Raw genomic sequence first — 22664 nt, forward strand, 5'->3', positions numbered from 1 at the left:
GTGATTGTGTTAAATCTTTTTTTTTTTAATTTTTTTTATTGGGGAATTGTGGGAGGGAACAGTGTTAAGGAATAGGGGAAGGGGAACAGACAAGTTGCTGTCCTTTTGTTCTTCAGTCTAGTTGTGGAGGACGCTGCTTCACTGGCCCAAGTTGGCACCATCATTGCGCTCTTCCCGGGCGAGGCAGATCAGTCGCCGACTTCTGGACGGCTGCTCACGGCGGCTGCTGGCCGCTCACGCTGGCTGCTGGCTACACACGGTAGCCCATGGCAACCCACTGCCACAGAGGCTGCAGCCTATGCCGGACTCACGGCAGCCCAGCTCCAGGTTGAGCTGTTGTTCAGCATCTTAGCTGTGGAGGGCAGTGTCACTGACCCTCATATGTGGGATCCGAACCGGGGCCCTCTGGCATCCCAAGCCAGCTCTTAACCACTGCGCCACTCGGCCGGCCCTGTGTTAAATCTTATAGATCCATTTTAGGAGAACTGATATCTCAATATTAAGTCTGCCTATCAATGAACATGATGTATCTTTTGTTTATTCATTGCCAGCATACAAAAATTCAATTAATTTTGATATTATGATAAACTTATATCCTGAGACCTTGCCAGACTCACTTACTAGACCTACTGACTGTTTGGTAGCATTCTTAGGATTTTCTCCATTCAACTCATGTCATTTATGGAAGAAAAAGATAGGTTTACTTCTTCATTTCCAATCTGTATGTCTTCTATTTAGTGGGTTGTCAGAAAGTCATGACGCATTTTTGCAATGAAAAACATAGAAAAAAATACATCATGCCTTTTCCGACAAACCAATATTTGTCTTGCTTTATTGCACTGGTTTGGACTTCTTTACAATGTAGAATTACAGTAGTAAGAGCATATCTCCTTGATTTATTTCTAATCATAGGGAGTTATCATTCAATCTTTCACCATTAATTGTGATGCTAGCAATAGGATTTTTGTAGATGCCCATTATTGGTTTTAGGAAGTCCTCCTCTATTCCTACATTGCTTAGGATACTTATCATGGGTTGATTTTGCATTTTGTTAGATGCTTCTAGCATCTATTTAGATAATAATGTTTTTCCCCTTTATTCTGTTAATGTAATAAATGATATTGATGAATTTTAAAATTTTAATCCAACTCTCACTTTCCATGTGGTGTTAGGGCTTCTTCACATGGTCTTTCCTGCAAATAGTCGAACTTCTTACGTGGTGCCTCAGGACTCCAAGGAAGAGTGTTCAAAAGTCTTGGGCCAAAGCTACAAGGCTTCTTACAATCTAGCCTCAGAAGCCCTAGAATGTTAGTTTAGCCACCTACTATTGGTCAATTTAGCCATTAAGTCCAGCCCAGACTCAAGGGGAGGGTAAATAATCACCACCTCTCCACGAGAGTGGTAGTAAAGAATTTGTGGGCAGCTTTAACCTGCCACACCTTTTTTGCTTTGAGTCTGGTTTCATAGTGCACCTTTTTTTACTGTATTTTTTTATACATCTCTATATATTTTAAGGGGGAGGGGACATTTCTCACTTCAGCTCACTTCATTACATTGACTAGATATCTTCCTCCCCTGCTTTAGACTTCAACTTAGGTATCATTTCCCTGACCTTCCAAAAAGAGATGAGGCCTCCCTCCTACGTGTCCCCATAGGACCCCACTCCCACCCCCATACCTACTGTACATATGCCTTGAACTCCCACCATAGTTTCTCAAATATTATGCACTCTTTCTAAGATTCTGTGCTTCCTTCATGCTGTTCCCTCTGCCCAAAATCCTTTCCCTGTTTTGCTACCATGTAATCGTATTTAATCCTTCAAACATCTTTCATGACGTAGGATTTCCAATTTTAGAGACAAGAAAACTAAATCTTAGATTGAGTGATATGACTAAAATCACACAGCTAGTAGAATGAGGATTCAAACCCAGACCTGACCACCTGGTTCAAATTTGCTGCATGTTTCCCTTTATAGTACACATAGCACATGATATCTTGCCCTACCTCATTCTCTAAGATCCCCTGTGCATTTCCTCCCAACCATCAGCCTCTGTGTTGCATGTTGGAGGACTGCCCTCAGGCTACTAGAGTTTGCTTTGCCTGTGTGTCCACAGAATCATAGGTGCCTGGCAATTTTTATTTCCTCTGAAAGTAGACCTTGAATGATGAATAATGTTCAAGCTCCCTTGCCCTCTGTGCAGAACAACTCTGAGTTGACCTGCACAATCTTCAGCAGTGGGACTTAGACAAAGTCACCCTCTGGGTGACATTGTAGATGTCAGTGTTGCACTGTTGCTTATTTATTCTCCTTCCCCTCCCAGTTCTACCTGTCCCACCCCTGTAACCTTCCATATTCACAGGAGTCCTCATCTCAGTGTCTGGGTAACCCAGCCAACGCAGTGCACAACTACTTCCTTGGCGTGAAACAGTCTCTACAAAGGCTCCAGTCTATGGATGTGGCATTGTCTGCAGTTTGTGAAAGGACCCTATGGAATCCACGGGCTACCTAGAAGCTGCTGCAATGCCCAACACAAGTCCTGCAAAAATCAACACATTTGACATTGCTGTAGTACATATAAAACCATGGTACATACAATTATATATTTATGGGGTATAAAAGAGAAAGGGTTCCTTCCAGAGTTATCTTATTCTTCTCTCATAATACATTGAGTGACTAAAGAAAAGTAGGTTGCAATGTACCAATTAGTAATTTCAGGTAAAAGTTTAAATCGATTATAACAAATAATACACACAAGCAAAAAAATACCAATATTTAAAAATTTTTACCTTTTTACTTTATCATTATTGGGGGTGGCAGAGGTATTTGGCATAAAAAATTCATTATTTTGTTACGAGATGCGAAAATTTCACATGCAATTAATCCTTGATTATCTATAGCCATCTAAACTAAAAAGTAATTTATATCTCACTTTAATTAGGAAATTTTCTGGGCATGTTTAACTAAGTATATTTTCAAAGTCCTTATTGCTGAAAATTCTATGGTCCTAAAAATGTTAGCAGGTAAGGGCAGAAATGTCGTGAAATATTTTGACTGTTTTGTAAACTTCTTTTATTTTGCGTAGGTCAGAAGTGATGGTATAGCCATAAAGATGGAGAATCTTCAATCTAAAAAAAAAAAAAAAGACAAGACTACAGATTATGTGGAGTGGATACAATTGAGCCTAGATTCTTAGCATGATAAATGCATGAAAAGTCTTTAAAATAACCTTGACTTACACTTTATGTTTCTCAAAGGAGAAAGATAGAATCAAGCTTGAGAATAACAAGTATATTTTTTTAAGTTTGCCACATTAGTGATGGAATGGTGAGAATATCTGAAGTTAAAGATCATTTGTATTCCAAAGGTGAAGGTGTTGTTGGGCCCACTGTGAGAGACACTTACTGTCCATAAATAAAGTTTATTGAACACAGTCATGCCTATTTACTCTCAAGCTACAGGAGTACAGCTCAGTAGTTGCAACAGACACATATGACCTGGAAAGCCTAAAATATTGATTCTCTGGCCCTTTACGGAAAAAGTTTGCCAACCCTGCTCTATATAAGGAAGTGACAGAAGGAAATGTTTCACTTATTCTCATAGCACAGGCTCACTTAATGCACTGGACAAGAATCTCCATGTTTTCAAACCAGCCCTCCACCTTCAGTGCCTCTAAAAATTCTTCAAACCCAATAAAAATATAATAATTCAACTTACAAGGAAAGAAGCGAAGTCATCCCAAGGGAATGGTGGTAGGCTGAAGGAAGAATATGGAAATTCTATTGGGAACTTATTTAACATTTTTAAAAATAAGAAAATACCGACTGACCAGAATCTTTGTCTGATTATGAAATTTTTCAGTTTCTCAGCATTTTAGAAGAATCTTGTGATAAATATTTCTTAGACTGTATTAATTTCGCCTTAATGAAGAAATCCCAGGCCTCCTTTTAGAAGGCAAAAAGGGCCAAGAGTTTTTCTCATTTTGCCTTCCCTGCCAGCAATTCCAGCTGATATTTAGTGTTAAACTGCAATACTCAGCTTGACCTGAATTCCATTTCTACTGTTTTTCTAGCTGGTTTCTGACCAAACATTTTTTTGTATAATTTTGAATTGCTCAGCTGTATGTGTGTGTGTGCATGTGTGTTTTTTACTACAAAACATCCCAAAGCCTTTTTGAAAGTAGGCAGTATTTATGAATTATAAACAACTATTAGACAGCTATGTTCATTTTAATGTTGGTAATATTGGAATGATAATTATGTCAATAGTTCCTTGTTATTGATTTACTTATTATTTTAAAGCTGCTTAGGACACATTCAACTTTTTCCCAAATTTATATTCTAACAATAGGCATATCATATTCTCAGACTACAACGGGTTTCTTTACAGGGAAGCCTATGAATTTAATCTCACACACTCAAAAAGTACTTTTAGCTCCAGGGAATGCAATGTATGCATTGTTAGATCAGAGATACGTTTATATTCATCCAAAATAATAGAGAAATGTACATTTCTATGTGGTATGATATGAGGAGATATTAAATATTAATCTCTTTTTTTAGACCAAAAAAGATTAAAGCTCCTGTTCCCAGAAGTACAAAATGAAACAAGCTAGATCAGTCAGAAAGAGATCTATAAAATTCTAAAACCATTCCTACTCCTCTGGAACTCATTCTATAATTCAGTATTAAAAGGATGAGAAATTCAAATAAGGCTCTCTTCACTAATGAACTAGGACACTAATTTTTTACTAATGTAGTAATTGGAAATACAGAATCAGGATTTCTAAAATGTCACATGTATTCCTTAATTTGCAAGTCCTTACTATTATAGAATATGGGTGACTAAAATGGAAAGCTAGCTTAAAAAAAAATAAAGAGGTAACATTTGTACTATAAAATGAGATGGTGGAAAAAAACAGAATTCTTTTCCCACCGACACATTTGTTGAGAATGCCATATATTTAGAGGTGTTTTTTTAAAGCAATGTAGATTTCATTATGTCTTTTAAGTTCTCACCTCCTGTTTTCCAGTGATAAGCAAATTACTAATTAATTTTTATAAGATATTTATAATTGGCAACCAAATTTCCTCAAACTGTTCCATTGTTTGTTGGTTTTTGAAAGCTAACAAAAGTCCCAGGGTTCCATACAAAAGTGTTTGTTCTATGGATTCCCCATTTCCTGGAAGATTAATTCATTACAAAAAATATTAGATTTCACTCCAAAAACTCAGATTTCACAAAGTGGTCTAGGATTAATCAAATACTCCTGGAATATGGGATACCTGAAATGGTCACTTCAACCCTGATAACTCCTGAAATGTTTTTCTTTCTCTAGCTTGTATAATTCTAGTAAATGGCATTACAAGGACAGAGCCAACATAACTGAAAAGTATTTCACTTAACTTTTTCCAAGCATTTTTTTCCAGAACTTTTTATGAACTCCAAAGTACAAAGGAATTAATATATTTCCTGCTATTTGAAAGCTTGATTTAGTCTTAAATGTGTCAATATTTTCTGGGAAAACTTAAGGATTGATAGAATTCTGTGTTAATAAAATGAAAACAACCATGAGGAATCATAAAGAAACACAAATCAAAGCACAGCTAATATTGTTCTTTTTACTTCATGATGATGTTTAAAACTGAAATAGACACAAGTGGGTAAAATCATTATTCTCTTACCGTCTACAGTTTTTGCAAAGTTTTTTAAGTGCATCCAAGGTGACATTCTTGCAGAAACTGAGTTTCACACATTCCAAACTAATATGACAATAGTTAGCCAATGAACAAACTCTATAAAGGAGAAAGAGGACAAAAGGTTTTTAAAATAGATGGCTATTAAATGTACTTTTTATGAAGTTTTCAAAAACTCAATCCTCCAATTTACCTTGGCCCTGCATATCACTAACCCTATGCCATCCCTCCTCACCTACTGCTCCTGACCTCCCAACCTCTGAAACTACAAATGGAACTCCCTGAAAGAAATGCACACAATTAATACACCTAATAAAATTTCCAGCTTATAAAAATCAAGCAAAAAAGTAAAGGTGACAGGGGCAAAGATGTCAGTTTCATTTTGAGATTCTTAGAGAAATGGTAATAGATAAATCCCAAGAATTATTACAGTAGTATCATTTTGATGTGTATTTAATAATACCTAGGTGAAAGTAATCATTATCTTAACATCTGGCACCAGAATTGCTCCCAGAAGAGACTCTAGGGTATTGGTGAAGAAAGTCTTATACACTCTTGTAGGATATAAGAATAACATGTGATAGTTCTGCCACTTTTCACGGACAAGGATGGATTTTTCTTCCTCCTGACAAGGAGAAGAAAAATTGAGAAGGGAAAAATGGAGAGAGGCTGGAGCCAGCAAAATGAAGTTGAAGGACTCATGAAAGTTTTTTTTTCTGCTGTGATGGAAGCCATTCCTGAAACATTTTTTTTTAAGATTTTTATTGGGGAATTGGGGGGATGGGAACAGACAAGTTGCTGTCCTTTTGTTCTTCAGTCTAGTTGTGGAGGACGTTGCTTCACTGGCCCAAGTTGGCACCATCATTGCGCTCTTCCCGGGTGAGGCAGATCAGTCGCCGGCTTCTGGACAGCCACTCACTGCAGCTGCTGGCTGCTCATGCTGGCTGCTGGCTACATACAGTAGCCCATGGCAACCCACTGCCACAGGGGCTGCAGCCTATGCCATCGCGGGCGACTCACAGGTTGAGCTGTTGTTCAGCATCTTAGCTGTGGAGGGCAGTGTCACTGGCCCTCATATGTGGGATCCGAACCGGGGCCCTCTGGCATCCCAAGCCAGTTCTTAACCATCGCACCACTCGGCTGGCCCTCCTGAAACATTTTTACTAAAATTTACTTTGTTCACAAATGAACTAGAAGAAGAGACTAAGGTAACATTAACTGCATGAGAGGGAGCAGTTGCCCAAGAGGTATGGGAAGGCAGGAAGGAGCATAAGTCCCACCCCAGAATTTTTCAAAATCGAGTGGGCATGGAATTTGGTAACCTTATGAAAATGTTTACCTGGATCTCAGTAGTAAAGATGAATAAAAAGGCCCCTTCCAGGCCAAGGGATTCTGTGTAACCTAAATCATGAGCTCTCAAAGGATGGCTCCTGGACCAGCATCTCCTGGGAAATCATTAGAAATTTGAGGGGCTTCACCCCTAACTCCCTGAATTAGAAACTCCAGGGGTGGGGCTCACAAATCTCTCTTAGAAAGTCTTCCAGGTAATCCTAATGCACATAAAATCTGAGAATCACTGACCTTGAACAATGGTTCACCTTGGCCACGTATTAGATTCATGAAGATTAAAATATACTGATGCTAAAGGGTCATTCTCAATAATTCCACCAACCCAAACAAATTATACTTCTAAGAAACAAATTGTTAAAAAAAATAAGTTTATAGGCAGAAAAGTAAAAAATCTGTTAAGCAACAGTTTTAATTTGCCTTCTGGTTGGATTTTCAAAAAAAAAAAAGTAATAATTCTGACTTAAAATCCATGTTCAATATTATATTTCTGCCTTTCAAAAGCATTTGGTGCTATTATTTTCATCCTCATGTTACTGATGAGGAAACTGAGGCACAGAATGGTTTAAGTGACTTACCCAAGGTCAGGCAGCTAAAAAAAGAGCTGGGGTTTGGACCAGGGAATTGGGCTCCAAAGTCCACACTAAACCAATCCTGCCTCTCAAATGAAACAAATTATTCAGATTATTTGCACAAGAATGAAATGAATATTTTCCTAAACATTTTAGCTAGAAATCTTATTGCTTCACATAAAAAGTAATCTGCCTCTCATTCCTGACAGTCTATTAGTAAATGAATGGATATGGCTCTGTTTTTGAATGATTGTTCTTGTTCATTTCTGGCCCAAACCTAGAAGATGGCGTAACTACCTCATGATTTCACCACAGGATATAGACATAGTTTTCTATCGAGTGTCGAGTGTTTTCGTGTGCGCAAGAATGGTGTTTCATGTTTTCTTCTAAGAAAGCAATTTCATTCATGTGAGGAAGGCAATGTCCTAATTAGGACAAGTTTTATATTTCTTTAACATGTTTCTCTCTTCAATTCTTCACCCAGCATTGGCAGTCCTCATCGTCACTTTTAGAGTAAAATGCTGTTCCCTCTCATAATTAAGTTAATCCTGCTAAAATAGTCCAGGCTCTGCTAAAGAGGTACCATTGCTCCAAGAGTTGTAGTAAAACAATGAGACACCAAGTGTCCAAGTGCCTGTCATATATTTACCTACTTGATCGCCTCTCTGTAAATTAAACTACTGAAGTACTGGGTTGGGTGTAATAAACAATGCAATGTAAATGGTTTTGAATTCACACGTGAATCAATTAAATGTTTTATTTAAGACATGGAAGTAAAATATAAATGGAAGATACTGAGGAAGTATGAAGCAGATAATCCTATTAGAGAGTGCCAGGAGAGCCAACAAAAATGGGGATGTTGGGCCAGCCAAGTGGCCCATTGGTTAGGAGTTGGCTTGGGACGTCAGCTCTGAGCAGCAGGGCCCCAGTTCAGTTCCCATATGAGGGCCAGTGGCGCTGCGCCCTCTACAGCTAAGATGGTGAACAACTCAACCTGGAGCTGGGGTGTCATGAGTCGGTGGCGACGGCGTAGGCTGCAGTGGGGCTGGCCAGGAGCAGGCATGCACTTTCATGAGCCGTCGTGAGCGGCCGTCCAATGGCCAGTGAGTGACTGCCTCACCCAGGAAGAGTGCAATGATAATACCAACATGGGCCAGTGAAGCGACGTCCTCCACAACTAGGCTGAAAAACAAAAGGACAGCAACTTGTCTGTTCCCCTTCCCCAATTCCCCAATGCTGTTCCCTCCCCCCAAACCCCCAATAAAATCTTAAAAAAAAAAGATGTTGCCATAGTTACCAGAACACACACACACACACACACACACACACACACACACACACACACACACACACATACACTCCCCTAGAATCTTAATGATGGTAAGACATTGAAAATGTGGCAAAATAAGCTCCTAAATCTGGGGTCATTCTCTCCTCTGTACTTTAATTAGTGGATCTTGGCCTTCAGAAACAAGCCAGAATGGAAAAAAAGTGCCTTCAATGCTGCCTGTTGGCAATGTTCTGACCTAATGATGAAGCACTCTCTCTGAAGCCTCTGTTGCATATCAGTTTAATTAGAACTACAGCTTCCTTCTAAAATAAAGGTGATAATCTAATTAGGGAATTGACCAGAACTGTCTATCATTGATGGAAGCCCACCATCATCGGTAACCCAGGAAAAACTCTGGTTCTAGCTGAATCATGCTTTCGTTAGTTCTACATCACCCAAGGGAGTTACTTTTGTCTCAATAGAAAAAATCAGTGGTAAAAATCTAACAGTGGCTTATCATTAGCCCCAGTATACCCTATATTTATTTTTTCTTTGTTATATTTCAGTCAGGCATCTGTAAGTGAAATTCGAATATGTATGGTAAGCCGATCAATGGGATCATAAACACAATCTTTATCCAGATATCACAGAGGAAAGACGAAAGGCAGGGCGGGATGGGAGAGAGAGAAAGGAAATTTTCATATGCAACATGGCTTAAGCATAATAACAAATTGGGCCTAAATTAAAATTAAGCTGCAAGGCTATAATGAAGTAAATTCAAGATGTCTTCCTTTCTATTGGCTCTGACTGTTTGATATTTCTCACATAAAAATTTGCAGGACAATGACATGTTTACTCTGTCTACCAATTGTTGTATAGATTATGAAGGAGATAATAGAAGTATAATCAGAAGGAGGGGTGACATTGGTGAAGTAGCAGATGGGTAGAAGCACATCAATTTTGTAAATCTAACAGAAGTTCATGGGCTGAGTGATCTTCAAGTACAAGGTTATGTATCTATAGTAAATCCATCTGTAGTAAACGAGTGCAAAATATCTGGGTAGCTTGACTTCATGTCTATTCAAAATAGCCCTATTTTTTCCATTCAGATCCATTTCTGGACAATGTATTTACTATATACACAGTTTCACATTAAGAAACCAAGTGCAGGGCCGGCCGAGTGGCACGATGGTTAAGAGCTTGCTTGGGATGCCAGAGGGCCCCGGTTCGGATCCACATATGAGGGCCAGTGACACTGCCCTCCACAGCTAAGATGCTGAACAACAGCTCAACCTGGAGCTGGGCTGCCATGAGTCGCTGGCGACTGCATAGGCTGCAGTCCCTGTGGCAGTGGGTTGCCATGGGCTACCGTATGTAGCCAGCAGCCAGTGTGAGCGGCCAGCAGCCGCAGTGAGCGGCCGTCCAGAAGCCGGCGACTGATCTGCCTCGTCCAGGAAGAGCGCAATGATGGTGCCAACTTGGGCCAGTGAAGCAACGTCCTCCACAACTAGACTGAAGAACAAAACGACAGCAACTTGTCTGTTCCCTTTCCCCTAATTCCCCAGCACTGTTCCCATCCTCCCAATTACCCAATAAAAATCTTTAAAAAAAAGAAACCAAGTGCAGTCATTATATTTCTTCTAGAACATCAAAGGGTCATACCTTAAAATGCCTCCTTAGAGCAGATGAGTTCCATAAAGGGCTTCATGTGTGACTCTCTGAATTGGTAAATGATTGCCTCATATATTATCTTTAATCAGAGATTTTCAAGTTTAAGAACTATATACGTTTATCATTGCAACACATTTTAAAGCATGTGTATTTTGTACCTACTCATATATTCTACCTTAAAATATACTCAATATATCAAGAAAACACAATAGAATCAACTGAAAAACTTTTTATAAAATGATATACTTGGACAAATATCTACAAAATATTTTAAAGACCAAGCATTAATACTATAATATCTATAAAGAATATTTACAAAACTATGAAAACAAGATGTACCTTTCAATAGTAAAAGGGGGAAAAAAACCCCAAACCTTCACATATACACCCACATGAAATACAAAAGTAATCAAGTAATGCAAAATGCCATTAAGAATATTAAAATTTTTTTAATGTTAAGAATTATCAGTGAAGCAAATCAAAATAAGACACCCCTACCTAATGCTGGCTGTGTATTTAAGAAAGCATGGATATTTCCAATGGGGATGGCAAATAGGCACTTCCATACACTACTATCAGAAGAATAAACTGTACAGATTTTTCTGAGAGCAATTTAGCAATATTTATTTGAAATCCTTAAAAATGTTTATTTCATATAATCAATAATGTTGTAAATATTTTTTAGGGGGCCAGATGGACTCATTATGCCTTGTTAGGGAGACCACTTCATAGTCGGTGTAGAGGCCTGACCGCCACACTGTATATCTGAAGCTGATGTTGAATAATATTGTATGTCAACTATAATTATATATACACATAGTCACGGGATGTGGAGTAGAGTATGGGAATGGAGTCAATGGAATTGTAATAGGTAAGTATGACATTGGGGGTGAGAGGGCAGTGGATGGGGGGAGGGGAGTTGTTACTTTGTGAGGGGTGAAAAGGATAATTATTGCATTGTTTTTTATACACCTGAAACTAATAATAATAAATAAATTTTAAAAAGATCAATAGAAAATATCTAATCAGAAATTTTAAAATAAACTTCTGAATTAATGTTAAAAAAACTTTTATTTCATAACTTTTGAACTAGTAATTCTATTTCTAAGGCTTTATACCAATGAAATAATCAGATTGAAATATTTGTATATGAGGGTATTTGTTACTGTGTTGTTTCTCATAGTAAAATTAGAAGGAATCTAATATTGAACAATAGGATAATATTTAAATAAATTATATCACATTTCTATAATGGAGTATCAACCAAGCATCAAAATAATGTTTTTGAAAAAAATCATGGCTAATAAGGAGAATATGGTATAAGTTTAGATGGAAAAGAGACAGATGCAAAACTGTATTTACATGATAATCCACATTTAAATGTATTGTAATAGCACTGTGTCTTAATTTCATTATAATAAACTAAAGAAGTTTTATTTGATTACAAAGATCCTAAATCAGTGGTAGACACATTCTTTTTTAAAGGGACAGATACTAAGTACTTTAGGCTTTGCAGGATTTAATTTGTATTTAATCACAGGCTAAGAGATAAAAATCAAAGATATCATCTAGGTTCTTATATAACTCTTTAAATATTAGCATTTAAAGTTGTAAAAACAAAACAAAACATTTTCAGCTTGCAGATCATTAAAATACAGGCAGCTGTCTACAATTTTACAATCCCCATCCTCCATTAACTAACTTGGAAAGATCTCAAGTAGCTTTCTGGCTTAAAATGTCCTATTTCATGGGTGGGAATATTAACCCTGCCCTAAACTCTTCACAGGATTTTGGGGAGGAATTGATGTGTAAGGAAGCTTTTGGCAAAAGTACACTGTTAAAAATAAATCACAATTTACTCTCACCTGGAGTTCCTTTTCTTTTTTATGCCCTCCTAAATCCTTTTTTATGCCCTCCTAAAATACCAGTGCTTCAGTGGCTATCTGAGGTTAAACCCTTTTCCTAGAAGTCACCACCACTCTTAAAGTTACACAATCTCTTTCTTCTTCAAAGGATGTGTATTCCTTTTAGATATTTGCATGTGCATGTGATATTTTTTTTCTCATATTAGATGATAATGCCTTGAGGGAAGAATGTGTCTTGGATATTGTTTTCTATCCCTCACTGCAAATAGCTCACCATAATAATTTTGAGTTTATCATATAGTATTTAAAATATGCCAAATAAATTAAATAACAGGAACTGCACTGCTACATCTATTTCAGGAACACTCAGCTTTGTGAATCCAGGGAATGAAGACCTAACCACAAGTCAGTCTTTTATTTGAAATTTTAAAATGATATATGCTAATAACAACAAATAGGTACAAGAACATCATTTAATGTGCTCAGGAAACTAAAACTGCTTCCAGTAAACCACAGCCATCGCCATGCCTCCCCCCCGCTGCCCCCCGCACATCACTTTAAACTAAAAACAGTACGGGGGGTATCCATTGACTTCTTTAGGGGGTTGACTCACTATAAATTCAGTTATTCTAAACTATTATCATTTTACAGATATAAAATCTCAATTTTTATGAGATTAAATAACTTAAACATCACAAAAAAATATGGCAAAACTTCAAATAGCAATTAATGATGTGCCTGTGACCCTTTACATTACACACGTTCCAAACCAACATCTCCTCAAGGCCCCTTATTTCGTTATTTTTATCTTAAAAAAAAAACACAAAAAAAACTTTCAAAAGTCTTTGGCAAATAGGATGCTTTAAGCAACAGACTAAACACTACTTAGAGCTTACCCACTGAGGCGTAATACCATATTAAATGAGCTAGGTGTTACGGGGAATGTGAAGAAGCAGAATAAATCTTTTAAAATCATACAGCAACTTTAACTACTTCGAAAAGGTTCAAGAATTAACCAATAAGAACAAAAATAAAGGTTATAAATTACTATTTTTACAAGATGGTCATTCAGAGCTCAAGAACATATTTGCTAAAATATACACCCTTAAAGGGGACCAGTACTCTTTAGTTTACTATGTTGATTAGCATTACTATTTATTGTCCTCTCATTTCACCTGAAGAACACTTTTAGTCTTTCTTGCAGTTAGGTGTTCTAGCAAAGAACACTCTCAGCTTCTGTTTATCTTAGGATGTTCTAATTACTCCTTCATTTTTTAATGGTAGTTTTGCCAGATATAGAATTTTTTTTTAGTTTTTTTTATTAAATTATTTTTTATTATGAAATACACATTTTTTAGAATTAGTTTCAGCTGTACAACACAGTGCACTAGTTATACTTTTTACCCCTCGAAGTGACAACCCCCCTCCCCCAATCCACCGCCTCACTTCCCCCCAATATCATACATATCTATTACAAATCCCTTGACTCCACTCCCACATTATACTCCATGTCCCATGACTATATATATATATATATATATGTGTGTGTGTGTGTATATATATATATATATATATATATTCAATTATAGTTGACATACAATATTATACAACATCAACTTCAGGTGTACAGTGCAGTGATCAAGCCTCTTCCCTATTCAGGATGCAAGACATGTGACCACCTGACACCCTACAAAATATTCACAACATTATCAATTACAGATATAGAATTTTTAGTTATTTTTTCCCCTCAGCATTTTGAATGTGTCATCCTATTGACTTCTGGCTGCTTTTGTTTCTATGAGCTATTGAGGATCATCTGTAGGTAATGAGTTGTTTCTCTCTTGTTGGTTTCAAGATTCTCTTTTGTCTTTGTCTTTCAAGATTTGGATTATGATTTGTCTAGATGTGAATCTAGAGTTTGATTTTACCCTACTTGGAGTCCATTGAGTTTCTCAGATATGAAATGTTTTTCATCAAATTAGGGATGTTTGGGGCCACTATTTCTTCAAATATTCTTTCTGTCCCATTATCCTCTCCTACTGGAACTCCTATTATGTATATATTCATCTGCTTAAAGATACCCCTCAGGTATCTGAGGATCTGTTCATTTTTCTTCATTCTTTTTCATTGTCTTCCTCAGACTGTATATAATCTCAATTAATGTATCCTCAAGTTCATTGAATTTATCTTCTGCCTATTCAAATATGTTGTTGAGCCCCTATAGTGAATTTTGCATTTCAGTTATTATACTTCTCAACTCCACAGTTTCTATTTGGTTCCTTTCTATAATTCTCCTTATTGACATTTTCTATTTGGTGAGACATTGTTAGATTTTCCATTAGTTTTTTAAAAAATGGTTTTCTTTAGGTCTTTGAATATACTTAAAATAGCTGATTTAAGGTCTATCTAGCAAACCCAATGTCTGAGATTCTTCCAAGACAGTTATTAATTGCTTTCCCCCACTGTGTATAGGCCTCACTTTCTTGTTTCTTTGCATGTCTTGTAATTTTGGTTAAAAACTGAAAATTTTAAATAATATAATATGGCAATGCTGGAAATCAAATTCTCCTCCTCCCCAGGGTTTGTTGTTATTGCTATTTTTAGTTTTTGTTGGCATTTGTTGATTAGTGGTTTTTCTGAAGTAATTCTTTAAAGTCTGTATTCTATGTCATGAGTGGCCACTGAAGTCTCTGCTCGGCTTAGTGTTTAATGATTGGACAGAATGTTCCCTAAATATCTGGAACTATTACATCCTTCAGTCTTTATGGAGGGACTCTATGTGTACATCAGGACATGCCTTCAACATTCAGACTGGCAGCTTTCAACTCTGCCATAGCTTTTACTTCCAACTTGCATGGAACCTCAAGGTCAACCAGTGGTGAGTGTTTTTGAGCTTTCTCTGGCATTTTATGAGCATGCACACAGCCTTACACATGCACATACACATGGTTTTCCATATTCCCAGGACATAGATACAGAGAACAAACTGATGATTGCCAAAGGGGAGGGGGGTTGGGGGGCTGGGTGAAAAAGGTGAAGAGATTAAGAAATACAAATTGGTAGTGGCAAAATGGTCATGGGGATGTAAAGTAAAGCATAGAGAACATAGTCAATAATGTTGCAACAACTATATATAATGCCAGGTGGGTACTAGACTAAATGGGGGATCACTGCATAAATTTTATAAATGTCTAACCACTATGTTGTACACCTGAAGTTTATATAAAATAATATTGAGTGTTAACTATAACTGAAAATAAAATAAAATAAATAAAAGCACCTAGGCACACAACAGCCTTTCCTTTTTGGCTTTAATTAGTATGTTATATTTTTACTACCTTAATACTGAGTTTTCTTTTTTAAAAATCCTGATAAACAGTGACTGTGACCAAATGTAACGAAAGTATTCACAAAGTATCCAGCTAGTGTATACATCCTGCTCTAGGCTTGCAATTATAAAATATGGGTCAATTATACCTGATTATATATTGCTGTTTTAACAAGGGTTCTGGCTAATTAACATTACTTACAGGAATGACAATGATACTTACAATTGCTTGTTTCTTACATTGTACATTTGACTTTATTCAACAATAGTAAAAGTAGCCCTGTGCCCAAGCATAAGTGAGAATTTCCCTCACTTAAATGATGGATAAATGTAGGGCCCTTTGGAATGACTGAAGTAGCCTCCATTGGAAAAGTGTTCAGTTAGTTCCAGTATCCTGGGGAAGGGTGATTATGATTTAAGAATTTAAAAGGAAATTCTGACTGTGGAGAAAAGAAAGATGGAGGAAAGAAAGAAAGATGGTGGTTCAGGAACCATAAACTGACAGGTGTCAAAACCAGCTGTAATCAGTCGACTAATACCCTGGGAGGTAGCTGTGTAAGGAAATCGAAGGAACTAAACACCAGTAGGAACAACCTTGAGATCCCAGTCTTGGGGCATACTGCTTAGAACTGAGGTATTGAGACCACCCTCCCTCAGAGAACCAAGTTGGTTACAGTGGACATCTGGATCCATAAGCATCACTGCACTAGGGGACCCCGGAATCTATTAAACTGTGAAGGATGCGTCTCCAGCATCAACCCTTTGGAAGCAATGACAGTAGTGGGCTCATAAGCTTCCAGTCTCTTCATTTGGGTGAAACTGGGTAGACCCTTCTTCTTTTTATTATTTTTTCTTTTCTTTTTTTCTTTTTTCTTTTTTTTTCTTTTTTAGACCCTTCTTCTTCTTTTGACTCTGTAAACTTCCAGGATTCCAGGATAATTTAGCAAGGAGGTAGACCAAAAAGGAAGAAAATTGATTTCCTATAAATGAGGCGGAATTGCTTAAATGAGCAATTAATTAGGAGAGTAAAAAATTATGCCCATATTTTAGTTCCAAGTTTGTGGAACAGTTCATACCAGACTATACACAATATATCATTTGTATATATCCCTCTTAGCAAACAGCTCTCCCCTCAGATGAATGGATAAATCTTCATTTATATTTTTATTTGTCATGGATTTTTCTCTTTCAAGAATCTATAGAGATTCTTTTTTGGACTACCAGGTCATCATCTACATTATAGACTCACAATGGTGCCCTTAAAATGATAAACTGAAATGGGTAATTAACTCATGATTCATTTTCTTTTTTTTTTTTAATATTTTATTGGTGAATTGGGGGAAGGGAACAGACAAGTTGCTGTCCTTTTGTTCTTCAGTCTAGTTGTGGAGGACATCACTTCACTGGCCCATGTTGGTATTATCATTGCACTCTTCCCAGTGAGGCAGATTGGTCTCTGGTCACTGGACGGTCGCTCACAATGGCTCTTGGCAGCTCACGCCAGCTGCTGGCCACTTACGGAAGCTTACGGTAGCTTACAGTAGCTTACAGGAGCCCACTGCAGCTCCACTACAGCCTACGCCATTGCCAGTGACTCAGGGCTGCCCAGCTCCAGGTCCAGCTGTTGTTCACCATCTTATCTGTAGAGGGCACAACATCACTGGCTCTAATGTGGGATCCGAACTGGGGCCCTGCTGCTCAGAGCTGGCGCCACAAGCCAACGCTTAACCAACGCACCACTCGGCCGGTCCATAATTCATTTTCTTAAAGCAACTGTATAAAAAGGATAATCTGAAATTTTCCTACCCTCTTTTGCTTATTCCTGTAGAACTTAGGTCCAGATACTTGAGCTGGTGGCAGCTTCTTGCCAACACATGGATTCCTGCATTGGTTACCTGTTGGCATCCACTCACATCGAGATACCTGTAGAATTTAAGTAAAAAGAATTTAGTAAGTGCTTTTCACAAATTGGCACACTCAGTTGCCCTTCTAACTTGCAGGTCAAGAGCTGGTGTGGAGAAACACTCGCTTCATATTTAACTAACTAGCTGAGAAGAGAGGTCACTTCACTGGAATTTATTTGCTCTTATAAAGAAGACACATAGCAAAAAAATTAACATAAAAAAAGAAGACACATACCAATGCAACTCAAATCACTTTGTGCATTGCCCAGGTCTCATTGTCCTAAATAGAGACAGAGCTGTCTTCTGTGCTTTCTGTGCTCCCCACATGTAATTGGTTAAGAACCATGAGCTCTAAGTATCTAAACAAGTTTAGGCTTACCTAGATTTTCATAGAATGTTCTGATCATGAGAGTTATTTTAAAAAGGTATTCAAGATAAATTAAACAAGATTTCCATGATCAGAATTCAAATAAAGCTCAAATGTTTTCGCTATTTTCATTTAAGTATTTTGAAATATCAAAACCAAGAAACAGAGTAATGACTTTTTTAAATGAAAAACTATTTGAGAAATCATTGTCAAATTTTTACAAGATCAAAAATAGCTTCAGTTTTCATAATAGAGAACCGCTTGTATATAAACATCTCCACAGGTATAATAATAACCATACTATTAATTTTTATCATTTATGTTATTTATATGATATATTATTAATCTCTTTTCATCTATTTCTAAAGTCACCTTGTAGAGTTTATATAGTCGGTTTATAACCCTTGGAGTTTATGAGACAAAAATCACTTCCAGGGCCTTCTCTTCTAGGTTTTATTTCCAGAAACCACCATACCTTACCTGCCTTGCTTCTCCAGGGAAGCAAATACCCATTTCTGAAAACCTCGGCTTGGAGTGGCTGGGCGCCATCAGTAGGAGCCTGTAAGAAGGGGTGCATTGCTGGCAGCAGGAAGGGCACTGCTTGCCTTATACTCCTTTCTCCCTCTTCTTTTTTTTTTTAAGCTGAGCCATCCTGCTACCTGTTGGCAGCTCAGCGGCTGCTCAGCTCGGGCTGGACTCGAACCGCTGTTGCTCAGAGCTCAAACTCTTGAGCGAGCTCTTAACCAACTGAGCCACTCGGCCGGCCCCCTTTCTCCCTCTTCTAAAGGCCAGAGAGCATTCTCAGGAAGTGGGAAGCTCCAGGTGGGTTCAGGGACTGGAGTCAGAAGGGCTGCTTTCATGTCCTTGTTCCACAATGCATTTCATGACATTCCCTCTTAGGATGCAAACTTGCATAGAACCAAAGTACCCCTATTTCCACATGTTACATATTAGAGATTAAAAACAGTTTTCCCATTTAGGAAAAAATAGCATAAGAAGTGCAGCCAAATGACTTGATGTGGAGGTCTATACTGTCATTTACTAATTAGGCATATTTGGACAAGTGATTTTATTCCTTTGGGCCACAATTTTCCTTGAAAAACAAATGGGAATAACTGCTTAACGTTTAGAGTTGTTATGATAACTAAATATATGTGTGTCTGTGAGAGTGGTAATCAAAATCAAATAGAAGGCAATACTATTAGAAAAGTGGCATATGGATGGCTTTCCAGCTGTTACTCTGTCTTCCATGTTTTCAGTCATGGTGGTGGTCACTATTTTATGTAATCTTTGATGTCACTACTGGTGTCATTTGCTGTTCCTAAATTTTTTTCCATGCAAGAGAGAACTGTTTGAAGTGAGTGTTGCTCAGTTGCTAGCACTCATTCAGTGTGGTAAAAGAGCTCATGTTAGATGACCAGGGGTCTAACACCAGCCCTGCCATTGCCTACCTGTGTGAGTTTGGGCAAGTCACAGCACCTCTCTGGGCCTTGATAATATCCTCATTATTTTTAAACAAGTGTTTGGATTAGAGGATCTTTAAGGTTTTCTTCAGCTCAATAATTCAAAGTCTATAATTAATTTAGAAGTTATATAATGTTATTGATCCTTTCTCTTTGGTGCCTGAACTCTAAAATGGGCAAGGGCCATTTTTTAAATGGTCACAAAATTTTTTAACATTTCTGCAATTGAGAGTGATATCTATATGCCCTCCCCTGTAAAACTGGGCACACTTGTCACTCCTTCAATCAATAGAGTACAGAGGAAATGACACTACATGAATTTCAAGGCAAGTTCATCCAAGATGATGCAGCTTCCTCCTTGTTTCCTGGGATACTCATGCTCAAGCTGCCATGTAAGAAGTTACACTATCCTGAGGATGCCATGCTGTGAGGAGGCCCAAACCACAAGGAAAGGCCATGTGTAGGTTCTTCAGTTGACAGTATTGGCTGAGTTCAGAGTTTAAGCCATCTCTGTCCAGATGCGAGACATGTGAGTAAAGGAGCCTCCAGATGATTCTACAGCCAACCATGAAGTCATCCAAGCCTTGGAATCTTCCCAGCTGACGTCCCAGACATTGTGGAATAGAGATAAGATATCTATCCTTTTTATGCCCTGTCCAAATTTGCAAACCACAGAATCTGTCAGTCTAATAAAATGGTTATTTTACACCACTCAATTCTGAGTGGTTTGTAATGCAGCAACAGCAACTGGAACAGAGGCTAATTACACCATGTTACATAAAGATTGCTCCCTTTATCCTTTGCAGCTCTGTAATTTTGAGTTAAAAAAATGGAGAAAAGGGTCATGAGATAGAAATAAATTAAGCAAATACTGCTGTGGCTCAGATCTTTAGAACATCACCTTTAATGCAACACCTTTCTCTGGTGAATACTCATGGGGAAGTGCGTTTCTGTTATGGACAGCATTTCCTCTGACTACTCTGCCTCCCCTTACCTCTCCACACTATGCCCGTTTTTGCTTATATTTGATGGTGAAAGGAAGAAGCAGAACCATTTTTGATATTGTAAGACAGGCCCCTTAGAGAAAGAGGACATACAGATGGCCAACAGGCATATGAAAAAATGTTCAACCTTACTAATCATTAGAAAAATGCAAATAAAAACCACATTGAGATACCACCTCACTCCCATCAGAATGGCTATCATCAATAAATCAACAAACAAGTGCTGGCGAGGCTGTGGAGAAAAGGGAACCCTGGTGCACTGTTGGTGGGACTGCAGATTGGTGCAGCCACTATGGAAATCAGTATGGAGGTATCTCAAAAAACTGGAAATGGAACTACCGTATGACCCAGCAATTCCACTCTTAGGTATCTATCCAGAGAAATGCTAATTTGAAAAAATATATGCACCCCTATGTTCACTTCAGTGCTATTTACAATAGTCAAGACTTGGAAACAACCGAAATGCCCATCAGTAGATGACTGGATTAAGAAACTGTGGTACATTTTCACAGTGGAGTATTACTCCGCTATAAAGAAGAATGAAATAGTACCATTTGCAACGATATGGAAGGACCTAGAGAACATTATGCTAAGTGAAATAAGTCAGTTGGAGAAATACAAATACCATATGATCTCCCTTATATGTGGAATCTAAAGAACTGAATAAACGAGCAGTGTAAACAGAAATAGTCTCAAAGACACAGAAGAAAAACTGATGGTTGCTAGATGGGAGGGGAGTTGGGATAAGAGAGAAGGGGAAGGGACAATACAACATACATTGTTAACTACAATATTGCCACAAGGATATGAAAGACAGTTTGGAGAGTATAATCAATAATCTTGTAAATATTTTTTAGGAGTCAGATGGACTCAAGTCTTGTTAGGGAGACCATTTCATGGACGGTGTAGAGGCCTGACCACTGCGCTGTACATCTGAAGCTGCCATTGAATAATATTGTAAGTCAACTATAATTGAATATATATATATATATATATATATATATATATATAGTCACAGGATGTGGAGTACAGTGTGGGAAGTGGGGTCAATAGAATTGTAATAAATATGTATGACATGGGGGGGTGGTTAATTAGTGGGGGTTGTCACTTTGTGGGGGTGAAAAGTATAACTATTGCATTGTTTTTTAAACTAATAATAAAATAAAAAATTAAATAAAAATAAATTTAAAAACAATTTAAAAAGAAATACAGAACAGACACAGTGCTGTTGTTGAAATCATTTCCTAAATTTTCCCTTCAGAAAAAATCTTTGGTCAAACAAAATCTCACATATCCACAAGCCATACATCCATTCCATTCTGTTTCATTCTATTGCAGTCAGTGTTGACGGGTCAGGTCACTCCATAGAGTGATGCTGGCTGCTTGGCCAAGACACAAAAATGTATTAGGCAGAGCTTCAACTTCTAATTCATCCATTGACTAGAGCGTATTGGTGAGTCCAGTGATTTCAATAAAGACAAATCAAGAGACCAAAGCCACAGTCCTAAAGAATAATGTGATCACGTTGCTGGGGTCTGGATAGCTCACAGAAAAGAAAGTACCTGAGGGTTCGCAGATAGGTGCTGATTTCCACCAAGCTCATGTCTGTTACCTGAGCGCAGGAGCTGAGGACCAGACTGTCCAGTTTAGGACACTGCATCACAATAAGATGGATGATCTGATTGCTCATCTACAGAAGGAAACAAGTAAGAACTTATTTTCAATCACAGGGCTCTCTGCACAGAGAAAACAGGGCAATGAATCAAGTGTATCAGAAATTAAAATGTGCATACTTTCAGATGTGTTATAGTCATCATCAGCAACAACATAGTATTAACAGTTCTCATTTGAGGACTGTCAAAGGTATGTCAGGTTCCAAGCTATAAACTTTATATGCACTAATTCTAGTCCTTGCAATAGTCCTACAAAAACCAATGTTAATATCCCTACTTTATAACTAAAGAAACTGGGTCTGGGAGTTAAATGTCTTTCTGAGGCTGCCCCTAAGTAAATGGCAAGGCTGACAAATTTAGGACTGATGGTTCCAAAGCCCATATTTTTTCCAAAGCCCTGTCAGTTGAGAACTAAACTAATAAGAGTCAGTCATCTTGATGCAAGCTCCCAGGTTCTTCATTAATAAAATCAGAAAGTGAGAGAGACTTTGATAAACTAATGATAT

At 37.7% G+C, this 22664-nt stretch overlaps 1 protein-coding gene across 1 annotated transcript in view; it reads right to left on the reverse strand.

The window, feature by feature from the left end:
* Positions 1-2705: 2705 nt before the first annotated feature.
* The window catches only part of LOC109374017 (uncharacterized), a 92028-nt gene continuing 72069 nt past the window's right edge, over positions 2706-22664 (reverse strand). Inside the window, exons 8-11 of the mRNA XM_019628273.1 lie at positions 17554-17670; positions 5683-5793; positions 3716-3755; positions 2706-3126 (exon numbers count right to left, since the gene is read on the reverse strand). Coding sequence (XP_019483818.1) covers positions 3085-3126; positions 3716-3755; positions 5683-5793; positions 17554-17670 — 310 coding nt within the window. The 3' untranslated portion in view covers positions 2706-3084. The remainder of the gene's footprint in view (positions 3127-3715; positions 3756-5682; positions 5794-17553; positions 17671-22664) is intronic.

This window comes from Hipposideros armiger, unplaced genomic scaffold, assembly GCF_001890085.2.
Source record: "Hipposideros armiger isolate ML-2016 unplaced genomic scaffold, ASM189008v1 scaffold_777, whole genome shotgun sequence".
In the NCBI taxonomy this organism is placed as follows: Eukaryota; Metazoa; Chordata; class Mammalia; order Chiroptera; family Hipposideridae; genus Hipposideros; species Hipposideros armiger.